At 39.2% G+C, this 12,806-nt stretch overlaps 2 protein-coding genes across 5 annotated transcripts in view; both read right to left on the bottom strand.

Annotated features, from left to right (window-relative positions):
• The window catches only part of stx1a (syntaxin 1A (brain)), a 47,119-nt gene extending 45,086 nt beyond the window's left edge, over positions 1–2,033 (bottom strand). For all 4 annotated transcript variants that reach the window (XM_034115158.1, XM_034115157.1, XM_034115161.1 and 1 more), the window contains exon 1: positions 1,650–2,033. In XM_034115158.1, coding sequence (XP_033971049.1) covers positions 1,650–1,679 — 30 coding nt within the window. In that variant the 5' untranslated portion in view covers positions 1,680–2,033. The remainder of the gene's footprint in view (positions 1–1,649) is intronic.
• Positions 2,034–2,749: 716 nt separating this feature from the next.
• On the bottom strand, positions 2,750–7,765 carry bud23 (BUD23 rRNA methyltransferase and ribosome maturation factor). Its single transcript, XM_034115156.1, has 12 exons — positions 7,393–7,765; positions 6,578–6,615; positions 5,806–5,901; positions 5,556–5,638; positions 5,199–5,295; positions 4,992–5,088; positions 4,859–4,909; positions 4,685–4,770; positions 4,405–4,450; positions 4,252–4,313; positions 3,350–3,439; positions 2,750–3,174 (listed from the first exon to the last, which is right to left on the bottom strand). Exons 1-12 carry the CDS (start codon positions 7,438–7,440, stop codon positions 3,120–3,122), a joined length of 849 nt encoding a protein of 282 aa, XP_033971047.1. The 5' UTR covers positions 7,441–7,765; the 3' UTR covers positions 2,750–3,119.
• Between the last annotated feature and the right edge of the window lie 5,041 nt (positions 7,766–12,806).

The following is a 12,806-nucleotide window of genomic DNA, read 5'->3' as shown; positions in this document are numbered from 1 at the left end:
ACAAATGTATTCTTAATGAATATATTTATGCATGTTCATTTCTTCATTGATTTAATGAAAATATTTCCAGAAAAGCCACACGTCTTCCAGTTTGAAAATCTGAAACAAAGTCCAGTGACAATCCAGCAAGGGTAGGTGGAAGCGAAGGGTTAAAGATGAAGTCTCAGTGAAGAACAGAACTGTAAATCTGCAATGAGCAAATAAATAAACTTAGACTTAGCAGGCTCAGGTTTTGGGAGCTGTACAGCCCATTAATATATATTGAAACAATGATTAATTGCAAGCCCTAGGCAGCCATTTAAATACAATCCCATGAATCTGACACTGTGCTGTTGTAATGTGCTGTCCTGACACACTGAGACATCTGCATGAGAGTCAAGTAGCTGCAAATGGGAAACAATATCAACCTAGTGCTGATGGGAAATAACAGTCTGTGACATGCAATTCACTTCAATTGTATTTGGTCTGTATTTGATGAAATTGGTCTGGCTGGGCCTGCTCCAGCTGCCAATTCTCAGACATGAATGATATGATCAAAAATAATAAAATATAATATAATCAGCAACCGTATTACATTTCAGTTGATCCTGATTTCTCAGTGAAGCTATTGAGTAAGGCACACACACACACACACCGACCCTGCACACCACATCACACAAATGGTTGTTGTCTCCCTTGAGGCCAATTCATTGCTAGATCTTTACTGAAAACTGAGAAGTCGTAAATTGTTTGCCCGACTGACTCCCCAGGTTAACTGCCAATTACATAGATCTGACAATGGTGACTTTAACACACACGCACGCACATACACATTTTCACGAGGATGAATATGTTGGAGATGATGAGGGTAGAATTGCGGAGATAAGATAGTAAAAGTATATTTCACATTGAAACCCCCATCTCTTTTATCAATAGTAATGTCAGAAAGGACAACACATTGTGCTCGGTGTGGGGGGGTTAAAGGTTTTTGATGAGAGCGCCTGTGACGCGCAGAGGGCTGACATTTAGGTGAAATGGGCGAGCTGGGACCAATTTCCTTTTTCAAATCACACACCCATGGCTGGACAGATCGATCAAACCGCACACACAGAACAATTATTAATGCACTATAATATATTTCCTCACAGGGCACACAATTAACAATTCAACTGTTTCTGAATAGCTAATTGATTCTACATAGATTGCACACAATGCTGAAATTGAATATTGCATATTGAATGAAAGACCACATCGTGATTAAACACTATGAATTCAAAGGAATGTCTATGCTTTAATCTCCCTTTTGAGTCCCAGAGATGAAATAGCATACAAATTGCTTAAAGAATTTAGGCAGGCAGATCATAGCGATTTTTTTATTTCGAGATTGAGGAGGAAATTACTTTTAATTGGATTAATAACCACCCATCATTCATCCGTTTTACCCATACAGTAATGCCTAGCAGTAATACGCGTCTGTTGCCTGTTATAAAACCCTACATTTCAGCCTCCATCAGACCCCTGAGCGTCACAACTGTTGCTCAGTGAGCGCACACGGCTCTGTGCCGTCAGAAGACGCTTTTACATCATCTAAAAGCGTCTTTATAAACCATCTAGCCTACTCCACGAACAGGTGGATACTGGTCCTTTAAAATAATCAAACAGTAACTTACATGTTTCAGTTCTTGCATGCGGTCCTTCATGTTTGCGGTAAATCACACTTATTCCTTCAGTGCCCGGTGTTTTGTGGTTCGCGTGCGGTGATGGAGCAGCGGGGAGGAGACCGGGATGATGCGAGTCAGACCGAGGAGAGGTGCGCGTCTGGCGGCGGTGTTTCGCCCCTTCGGTGTCGATGGTGGGACCACTTTACGGAGCCGGGTGACGCGCACTAAAGGTGAGAGGAGAGGCCTGCCGACGTTAACCCATTACACACCCTCAACTTCCTCCTCAAACCGCACTAATTGGTCTGTCTTTTGAAATAATTCCCCACTTTAAGTTTATTTGTTACCGTTAAAGTCAATCCAACATATTGAAAGCACGACTGACAGTAAAGTGACTGTCTCCTCAGAGAGTCTGGTGGATCTGTGTTGGGTTTGATTATCTATTGAGCAGGTTCAGAGATAACGCCCAGGTGGATGGCTTCCCTCGTGCCAAAGCTCACAGCGACCTCTGTTGGCTTTATGTGAGGCACACTTATGGAAACAGCGAAAGGCCTCAACATTTAAATATTTTTTTACATAAAAGCCTACTTACCGACTTTGAAACGTGTCTTAGAATTGCTTTTACTACTGTGTTATAAAGTATAGTTATCATTTGATGCCATCATATATCTAGCTAGGATTTTTAAGTGTATCCATAACTATAGTATCTTTTGTTTTCTTCCTTCATACCCAACATAAGTACCTTATCAATTGTCGAAATGTTTCTATTATTTTATACAATAAAGTTTATATAAACCATAAAAAAACGTAAGTAATAGTAGTTGCAGCAGCAATGCGTTTACTTTGTTTGGTTCCATTTCCCCATTATGAGCACAACTTTTTTGGGCATCCAGACGTTCTCCTTTTTGTAACCTTCCTCATAATATAATGAGCTGTCAGTTTGTTATAGGACAACTTTCAAGTGTATTGTCATTTTCTACATCTCATATCTCCATAAAAGAGTGTTTTTTGTGACACAGGATTACAAAAAGGAGGAATTTAACTAACAACCTCAATGCTTGTTAGTTAAATTGATTCTATATTCGGGAGAATAAAAGTGAGTATAATACAAATATCTTTTATAGGTTTTTAATAAACAGATATCGAAAATGTGACATTTATGATAATTGTTTTAATTCTATGAGATTATTGTTGCCGTCAAAGCTAAATCTTTCTCCTCTGCAAGATTTTACAGATTTCTCTCCATGTCCAGCCAACCAGAACATGGAGAGTGCAACACTTGACAAACATTTGTGAGAAACATTGCTATACACTCAACCAAATGTAAAATGGATCAGCCATAATAGCATTTTACTTCTTATCTTATCCACCTGTTTTAAAGAGTGGGTACAATTAAGTCCAAACACTTTGCAGTTTGAATGGTGATTGTGTTCAGGGTGGTACAGACGAGAGCTAATGAAGGCACAGCTGCATGAGTCAGAGCTAGAAATGAGGTTTTCTCTGACGTGCAGTGTACTTTGTGTCGGATCGAACCTCCCTGAAAATCAAACACAAAGCAGAGAGAGAAGGCGTCAGCAATGTTACAGATTACAGCCAATCAGGGATTCAGTTAAGTTTAACCTAATGATATAACATTATTTAGAGCCTGAATATTTCAGCACAAGATACAATTATTTGTCCTGAAAGAGTTTAAACCACAGTCTTGTACATACCGTCCCTGCCTTCTCCTCCTCTCCTTTTTCTCCAAAATCCAATCGCGCCCCTTCTTCGCTGATTTCCCCTTCATGCCTTTAAACCGACATCTTCACAAAGACAAAGTGTGGATGATTAGCTTATTTAAATTGCACCGTGGTCTTTGTGGTAAACCACGTCCAAAACTCCTCAGATCTTATGCTAAATGTTTTACCATCAATTCTCTTGGTTTAATCAATAGGAGCAACTTCAACATCACTATGTAAAAGGGAGGAAAAGCTGCCTGACAGGTTTTAAGTGAGGCAGGACGACAACCCTTTGGAGATTTCTCTCGGTCTTTAGGCCTCTTTAAAGCAGGTATGACTCAACCTGCATTTATCAGGGCCAAGACCTTTTTTTACAAGGCTGTTTTAACACAAATCAATAAAGAAAGTGGTGCCTATCCTTGTCCGAGAAAGGTAGTGCTGCCACTAAAACATTTTGTATTCATTGTTTACATTTAAAATGTTGATCACGATTTCTAAGAGCCCGATTATAAATGACTTGCTCTGTCCAGCAAATATTCTCATTCCAAAAAATGGGCTGGGATTTTCCAAAAACTCTCATAAGAGATTAAAAAATCAGCAAATAAAGTAATCAGTTTGCAAACAATTCATTAAAATGTATAGGTGTGAAATTCACAAAATGTTTTGGTATTAACAAAGGCCTTAGATGCACATTTCCAGCAGCAAGTAACACACTAGTTTCACAATATTCATTTGATGCTCAGGGTACATCTCATCACTCTTTTTGAATAAATTACATTTACTACAAAATAAATCTTGTTAAACACTGATTACTCAAACAAACTTGGCTCCTTTCAACCAAGATAACAGTTTCCTCAAACTCTTACAATAATCAGTATTTGTCTAAATATCTTTACCTTTGTCCTGAATACTGGACCTGGTTTGATACAGCTCTGTCTGACGTTTCTGTTCCCAATCCCTGAAAAGAACAAAAAAAGATAACAATTATAATGATGTAGCTATAATGAAACACAGATGCCCCGAAACCCACTAAATATTTTGTTTCTTACTTTGGGAAGAGAACCGGTAACTCCAGCAAACAGACACAAGAAGAACCTGGAAACAAAATAAATGTGTGTGTAAGTGAAGGAGTAAATCAGGCTAACCGTATTAATGTGTGATCATTTATTAAGAGGCTAATGTGACAAACAGTTAATTCAATATGTTCTAATTAGCCTTTTGTTATAATTACACTGCTGCTAATTTCACAGGCCATTAAGAGGGAATCACTTGAAGAGGGCTGCAGCTAAATATATCAAAATAAAAGCCTAGCTTCTGAAAGGTACTGACTTTTTGGCTTTGCTGCTGTTGGGGTAGTCCACCACCATACCTCCACCAAAACCTGCCCTCATGGCCTGCGTCGTGATCAGCTCAAGCTTTAGAGAGGGAAGAAGACTGATGGTAAGAAAATGAATCCAGAAAAAACACCAAATTTCATATCAACTATGCACTACATTATTTCACCTGTTCTGAGTTCTCTGGATAAAGCTGGAAAATGGCACGTGAGCCTCTTGACTGAAAGACAAAGAACAATAAGAGGCTAGGAACTGTCTCCATTTTGAAATTTGGTATCTGGAAGTTTGTATAAAAACCTTACCAGAGAAGAGTAGAGAGTACTAAAGAAGGTGTAGAGTCTCTTCGGAGGACTATGTGACCTCTTGTCGGCATTACAGAGCCACTGCAGAGCAGAGATACTGACGTGGAATAATTCAAACGTTAAATGAAAAACAGAGTCAGAAATTATTAAAAATGAAATAGGATACCTTCTTTTCTTTTTTTTCAAAAGTCATGCTTTGTTATTCACCTGATGCAACCGTCAAATGTCCCGGCTCTGAACGGCATCCCGTGGCCCATGTCCCCCACTAAAAGGTCTCCCTCTACTTCTCTGTCCAGTGCAACATCTGTTACAGGAAAGACAGGGTTTGATCAAGGTTTTAGAAATGTGTCGACATCTCCTTAAATGTCGCTTAGAGGCTTAAAACTGAAACCTCTGATGTATCTTGTGTAACATGCAAAACACTGAACTTAAAAGAAGACACACTTATTGTTTTAGGTCTATTGAAAGATGAGATGAAGGTTTATTTAATATCAATATTAAACCGGTTCATCATCCAGCCCATGCTTCCGTTGCTTCTTGTTGAAGGTGATAGTTTAAACTTACCAAGCATTGCAGTGCTGATGTCGACTCCGACCCAGTAGTGTCCCTCCTCCGACAGGAAGTCTCCACTGAGACCAGAGCCGCACCTGAGACAAAAAACAGAGAGACAAGTCTTTAAAATCCCAATCTCACATAATAAGTGTATTCTGGACCTTACAAAACAAACAAAAAGGTGAGGTGATTCTCAAACACTGCGAGACTATTGCAGTACTGTTAACTAGCCAAACAAACAAACAAAGTCAGTGTCACTCACCCCACATCTAACAGGAAGCATGGCTGTCCTTCGGGAAGGTTCAAAAGCTCCACAGCTCTCTCGGACATCTGGGTTTGGATCTCAATCATTCGAGAGCTGTGACGCAACAAAACACACAGAGTTTTGAGTAACGGTTAATATGTGACTTCTGGCCCTTTTTAAACTATGAAGGTGAACATTAAATGTGTCTAATTGCCATCATAATTGATATGGGGTTCAATAGATTTTAAGCCAGGTCTCAACACACAACTAAAACAACTTTTACTCAGGTCTGATGAATCAGACGGGGAATGGTTTTTTGTTTATTGTTCTTTTGGAAGGGAATATCCATCCTTAAAATAGTTGTAGATATTTGTATACATACACCTTTAAATAGTTAAGTGAATGTATACACTAAAAACACAGACAATCGCCTCCCTAACTTGCTAATTGTGTGATGTTGTGATGTTGTGATAAAATGAAATAACATTTTAATCCAAACTAGCTTTAGGTTAGTGTGGGGCTTTTAGCAGTGTCCGTATCCCAGTAAAACGTTCATGGTTTGAGATTTAACCACCCTGCTCCATTATTATTTTTCTTTCTATGAAGCATCTCTTGAATGTATCTGCTGCTCAAACTATTATTTGTCTTTTTGAATGATTTCTATTTACAAAATACACCTGAGCTGCTCATATTATAGAAAAAAACATATTTACTAATAGAATAGGATGGGGTCCTGGGAACATAGGGACCACAGGTAAAGGAAGTTATGCACACATTTCATCAGACTCACTTCTGAGAGTATTTCTTTGCCTCAACTTCATTGTAGAACTGTGGGGATAAGAGCACATCATTAACATTTCAATTCAATAAAACTGTTCAAAACATCTGTCAGCAGACATCTAAATGTGTGTCTCGTGTATTTTCATTACATTATATGTCATTTTTATATTATTTAGACTTATAAGACACTTTCGCTTACAAAATGAGACCTAAGTAATAACATAAAACTACAAATAACGAGCCAGTCACTGCAACAACACATTTCTAGATTGTGAACAGACATTTAACAATCAAACAATGAATTCAGTGTAATAAAGACAATTCAAAAAATGAGTTTCATTCTTGACTCTTCCTGACTCACTAAATTCACACCACCTGTTGTCCTCCTAGATGTTTATTAACCTGCAGCAAAGACCAGAGGAAGTTTCCTGTTCTCATCTATTCAGCCTGTGACTTGATCATTAAGCTATAACGTTAGAATCAGTGAGAACATCGTGCTTTTTTTTTAATGTAAGCATGTTCGTAACTTTTGGTTTTACCAAAATACCTTTTAACTATGTTCTCTATATCTAGCAATTACAAACGACTTCAATTCACAAGACAGGACACAAAACGTTGATCAAAAACTACTAAACTAGAGTTAATTACACCATTACAACAATAAGTTAACTACTCAATAGTTAGCCAATCATCAAGTCAACATCACGTCAGTGCCCTATTAAAACGCTCATAGTGTTATATTATTATACCAAGGGTTCCCTTTAAAGAACCAAACTGCTGCTGTTAGCTTAGCATCTGAAAACTACTATAATCCGTGTTACTGACCAATTCGGGAGGGGCTGTGTGTTCAGGCCGCCGGCAGTTGGAGGTCATGGCTGTCTTTGTGTCTGTGTTTTTATCTAAAGATGAAGAGTTAACTTGTAATATCTGTTCATCAACAAGCTAAGTGTTGTGATAGCGGACGGTCCACACGTGAAGAACAATGACGTCACATTCAAGCGACGTAAAAAGTACTTCTTCGTTAAATTTATTAAAAGCAGCTTAAAATCAGACGCCATCTACTGGTCAAACAGGTAGGTACATTTTGAACAAGTTACATATCTACTGTATATTTTGCCAGTGTATCTAGGGTGACCGGGGCCCTTTCTCATGTCATCAAATGTCCCATCCTCGACTCCTCGGTCCTCCGGTAGTGACCCGGAAATGAATTTTAGCGCGCCATGTTGAAGGACATCTCATTTCTCGAAATGCACATCGAGGACCGAGCATCGAGCGTCGAGGAGGCTCTCTGGAGGAGCTATAACCGAGGATACACTGATGGGTCCTCCACAGTCCTCCACGGCTCCTTCGTGGATGCATTTCCGGCAACAGTGATGTTTCAAAGAGTCGAGACGCACGGCCGGACTTATCTCAGCCAATGACAGCTCTGCATGCATCCCCTGGATATTATTTTATTAACTGCTTTCATCGCGACGCGATGTTTACAGTGAGAACAGCTGTGAGGTCCGTGCAGAAAGCAGAGCAGTGTGTATAATATATATCACTCAGTATAACAGGCCTACTCTCTTTATTTGCTTTAGTTTAGTAGATATCTACAAACAAAGTCGATATTTTTCTAAAACCATTTAGTGCTTCACATAATAAAATACACAACGGCTGTAGCCTGATTATATGCTTTAGGAGCTGTAGGTGCGTGTGTGTAGTGTAGGTGTGTGTGGTACAGTGTGTGCGTAGATGCAGCGGACAGACAGGTCTCAGTTGGTTTGGTGTCCTCTGCTTACTTGTAATACTTGTAAATAAAACTTTTGGCCCGTCATTTATTTCCCTCATTGTAGCGACCAGAGAGGGGAGAGGGGGGGGATATATCCAGTCTCTGATAGTGTTACGTTATTATGAGAGTGCTCTGTTTGATTCTGAAATTGTATATATTTATATAAATATATACATATATGTGTGTGTGTGTGTGTGTGTGTGTGTGTGTGTGTGTGTGTGTGTGTGTGTGTGTGTGTGTGTGTGTGTGTGTGTGTGTGTGTGTGTGTGTGTGTGTGTGTATGTCCGCATCTGTAGCCTGTTATTGTCTCATTATACCGCACTGTGAATGAATTAAAAGTAAATATATAAGTCGTCATGAACACATCTGTCCATCAGACAGAGGGCTGCTGTGCCTCCTGTCATCATTAATGGACGTCTCTTTAAAATGACCGCTCAGAGGAGAGGAGTTCTCATTTCTCTAACCGCCTGCTGCTTCCCCTCCTCTCTCCTCGGTTCCCCTCCTCGGCTCCTCCGCTCGCATCTCCTGTGGGCGGGACTAAGTCTCGAGGATAGGAGTCGAGGAGGGGAGTCGAGGAGGAACATTTGAAGACATGAGAAAGGGCCCAGGTCCCAACAAACCAAATGTGGGACAAGGAGGATGTTTGTGCGGGACAATGTGGGACACCCTCTCAACACCCCCCCCCCCCCCCCCCCCCCCCCTTCGGGATAAATAAAGTCTTACCTATCTATATTCTGACTAGATATTAGACAAATATACTTGGTTTTAAGATTTGCAAGATTTCGAGTTTTTGTAGTGCATATCTTTTTATTGCATTAATGTGATTCATGCCAAACGTACTGTATAGTCTCTCAGAGTGTCATTATCATCATATATGTACATACAAGAGAATGTGAAATATGTATTGATTTACTGTTTACTTAAGAAAAATATTTTTGCACACCTGCAGAAATGATCCCAAAAACAATAAAGCACTTACAATATATGTCAAGGATGTCTGTTATTTTCTTTATTATTAAGAGTCATGTTAGATGCATCAATATACTTTTTTTTGTCATGGTTCATTCAGAGTTTGTTTATGGGGCCGTTCATTGGTCCAATCTTAGTGCTCTATTAATAGTTGTCGAAGGTACTTGTTTGTTGTAACTTGGTTGCTATATTAAGATTGTTAAACTCTTCCCTGTTGTTTTAGGACAAGTAAAGCACTCTCAGTGATGACGCTAGGTGTTGTTTTTGGATTATCTCATCGTGAAGGACTTCTTGTATTTGCCAAGCAAAGACAACAATAATCTGCTGACAGTCAAATCTGTGTCCAAGTCTTAACATTGAGTGTCAATCATGATGAAGTCCAAGCTATGCATGTCCCCCAAATAACTCATGCAGCAATAATGAAGCAACACCAAAATGTTGAAAATGAACCTCAGCTCCTATAATATTTCTAGAGTAAATACAAATAAAAGAAAACAGACACCTTAATTTTCCCATTGAACCAACACACATACACACAATGATTCAATGTATTATAAAAGCCTAGCAATCTAGGGCCTAGTGACCTATATATAAAAGTGTCTTATGTATCAAATCAAAGCACTTCCATAGTATTTACATCTTTATGCTCTTGCATCGCAGGATTTGAGTTTTGGTAGCCTAAGCTTTGTAGATAATAATTACCTGTGTTACTCAGTGAGGTCAAATGTGAACCAAAACCTAAGTCACTACATTTCTTTTTAACGTTTTTAAATACTTGGATCAGGAGGGAAAGAGAGGGAACTTTTTTTGCTGAAACTTTCTGAGTCTCTTAACACACAAGGGAGACATATATATGTATCAAAGACATTAAAAAGTGCATTTTGCATAATAGGGAACCTTTAAATGATTGTGTTGTTCAATTGAGATCACATCACATGTGGCGTTTCTCGAGTTATTTTACATTATATAATTACAGGTTCATCTTTTAAGCTCAAAGTTTTGTTCAAGAGTCCAAGAATATTTGACCAGCTTGTATGAAATGAACACATTTGATAGAAACAACAATAACAAAAATAATGGGATTGAACGTGTACAGTGAGACAAATATAAAAACACCAAGAACTATAAATACATACATCTTCTATTTCATACCATGGGTTATTTTATTTATGGAATTCAGTGTTGATTAAAACATAAAATGAATAGATACCAGACTTTTAGTAACCAACATGTCATACAGTAATGAATATATACTGTATATGTTTACACAGTGATACACACGTAATAATTAACATTTTTATTTTTAAATCAAGTCTTTTTAAATCCTAATTGTAATCCTACTTGTATTATGAAAATGAGTTGCAGGCGAACTTGAGCTCCAGGAGAAAACCCTAAATATGAATGTTCATGACCTCAGTTTTCTTCATATTTACTGCCAGTACTTTTGTACTATGTGCAGCTGTTGTTGTATTTTTTCAGTCTGAGACAGTAGAGAGCACCATCATCAGCATAAAGCAGAAACTTCACCTCATTATAGAGAGACCAGCAGCAGCACATTGCTCCAACCCAACAAGATTTAATTCATATATACATTAAATAACGTTTACATTTAAACCCTGAGCTTTGAATACTTTAACAGCTCTTATGAAATCATCACATTTTTTGAAAAACAACAAAAACAAAACAATGTAATTGAACCCAAAAGTAGAAACACCAAGAACAATCTGTACAAAAATATTCTATTGTTGTTGTATTTATTAAATTCAAAGTTGTTTAAATCACAAATAGAACAGATATCGGTACTTTAGTAACCAAAATGTCATAAAGTAATGAATATAAACTGTATACGTTTACACAGTGAGGCATACACATAATACATTTAATTAACATTTTATTTTAAAATCAATTCTAAACACAACTAAAAAACACTAAATATGAAAATGGGAAGGAAGGGGGGGGGGGGGGGGGGGGAGTGATGTAGGAAGAAAGAGGTGAGGGAAATGGAGGAGAGAGTTTGGGGTGAAGTGAGGGGAGAGTATGGAGGAAGTAAGTAAATAAAGGATGGAGTAAGGTGAGAGAGGGTGAGGTAGCAGGAAGTAGGTACAGTTAATGGGGGAGGGACTTAATAGTGAGTTTTTTTACATCTATTATACAGATTGTGGGAAAACCTGAGCTCCAGGAAAAACCCTTGAGTATGAAAAGGGGAAGGCAGTAGGGGGTGAGGTAGGAGGAAGGAGGTGAGGGGAAATGGAGGAGAGAAAGAAGAGAGGAAAAGGCAGCTACTGATGTCCAGCCATCTCCTTCTCTTGCATCTTGCGTAGCATTTTCTGCAAAATGACGTCCCTTTCCTCAGTCATCCTCCTGCGAGCGAATAATCCTCTGCTCTTATTCTTCATGTGAAGACAGAGGTCCTCCAGAAGTGTCTTTTCGTCCTCCATCTTCTTCTCTTTGGCCTCCCAGCTCAGTCGCGTCTGAGCGAGGTCGTCCTTCTCGTCCTTCACCTGTTTCAGTTGAGTCTCCATCAGATGAACCTTGGTCTCCCAGCTCTGGAGTTTCTGGGTCAGTTGTTCTGAGAACTCTTGCATCTGGTCTTTAAGCGGCTTGACATCCGTCTCCCAGCTTCTTTTTATCTTGGCCAAATGATTCTTTTGCTTCTCCACCTGTTTTAGCTGAGTCTCCCAGCTCTGGTGTTTTTTGGCCAAATCTTCAGAGAACTTGTTCTCCTGCTTATCCAGGTTATTCAGCAGCTGCTGGACTCTCATGTCCATCTGTTCGTCATTGCTCTGGTTTTTCTTGACCAGGTTCCTCATGGTTTCGTTGGCCTGTTCTAATTTTGCCTGAACCACTTTCAATTCATTCTTCCCGATCAGGTGTTTGTGAACCAGGTTGTAATTCTTCTTCTCTTCCTCTTGAAATTTGGTCTCCATCCAATGAACCTTGGTTTCCCAGCTCTGGTCTTCAAGCTGCTTGACATCCGTCTCCCAGCTTTTTTTGATCTTGGCCAAATGATTCTTTTGCTTCTCCACCTGTTTTAGCTGAGTCTCCCAGCTCTGGTGTTTTTCGGCCAAATCTTCAGAGAACTTTTTCTCTTGCTCATCCAAGTCGTTCTCCAGCTGCTTGACTTTCATGTCCTTCTGTTTGAAATCGAACTCCCAGCTCTTGTTTTCCTTGATCAGGATATTTATGAATTCCTTGACCTTTTCAAATTTTGGCTGAACCACTGTCTCCCCGATCAGCTTTTTCAGAACCAGGTTGTCCTTCTTCTCTTCCTCTTGAAATTTGGTCTCCTTCTCTCTCATCTGGTCTTCAAGCTGCTTGACATCCGTCTCCCAGCTTCTTTTTATCTTGCCCAAATGATTCTTTTGCTTCTCCACCTGTTTCAATTTGGCCTCCACCTGTTTAAACTCAGTCTCGAGGGTCAGGTTCTTCTTGGCCAGGTCGTCCTTTTCCTGAGACACCTTTTTTAGTTTGGTCTCCATCGGTTGTTGGTGTTCAGGGA

The sequence above is a fragment of the Trematomus bernacchii genome, unplaced genomic scaffold (assembly GCF_902827165.1).
Source record: "Trematomus bernacchii unplaced genomic scaffold, fTreBer1.1, whole genome shotgun sequence".
Taxonomy (NCBI): Eukaryota; Metazoa; Chordata; class Actinopteri; order Perciformes; family Nototheniidae; genus Trematomus; species Trematomus bernacchii.
The sequence above is the reverse complement of the archived record's forward strand: the minus strand, read 5'-3'. Positions and strand labels throughout refer to the sequence as shown.

Excerpts from the sequence above, each read along its gene's own strand:
- bud23 (XM_034115156.1), bottom strand. The coding sequence starts at position 7,440 with ATGACCTCCAACTGCCGGCGGCCTGAACACACAGCCCCTCCCGAATTG. Across the intron at positions 5,639-5,805 it reads TGCTTCCTGTTAGATGTGGG|GTGCGGCTCTGGTCTCAGTG; the intron begins GTGAGTGACACT and ends TTTTTGTCTCAG. Across the intron at positions 4,910-4,991 it reads GTACTCTCTACTCTTCTCTG|TCAAGAGGCTCACGTGCCAT; the intron begins GTAAGGTTTTTA and ends TTTGTCTTTCAG.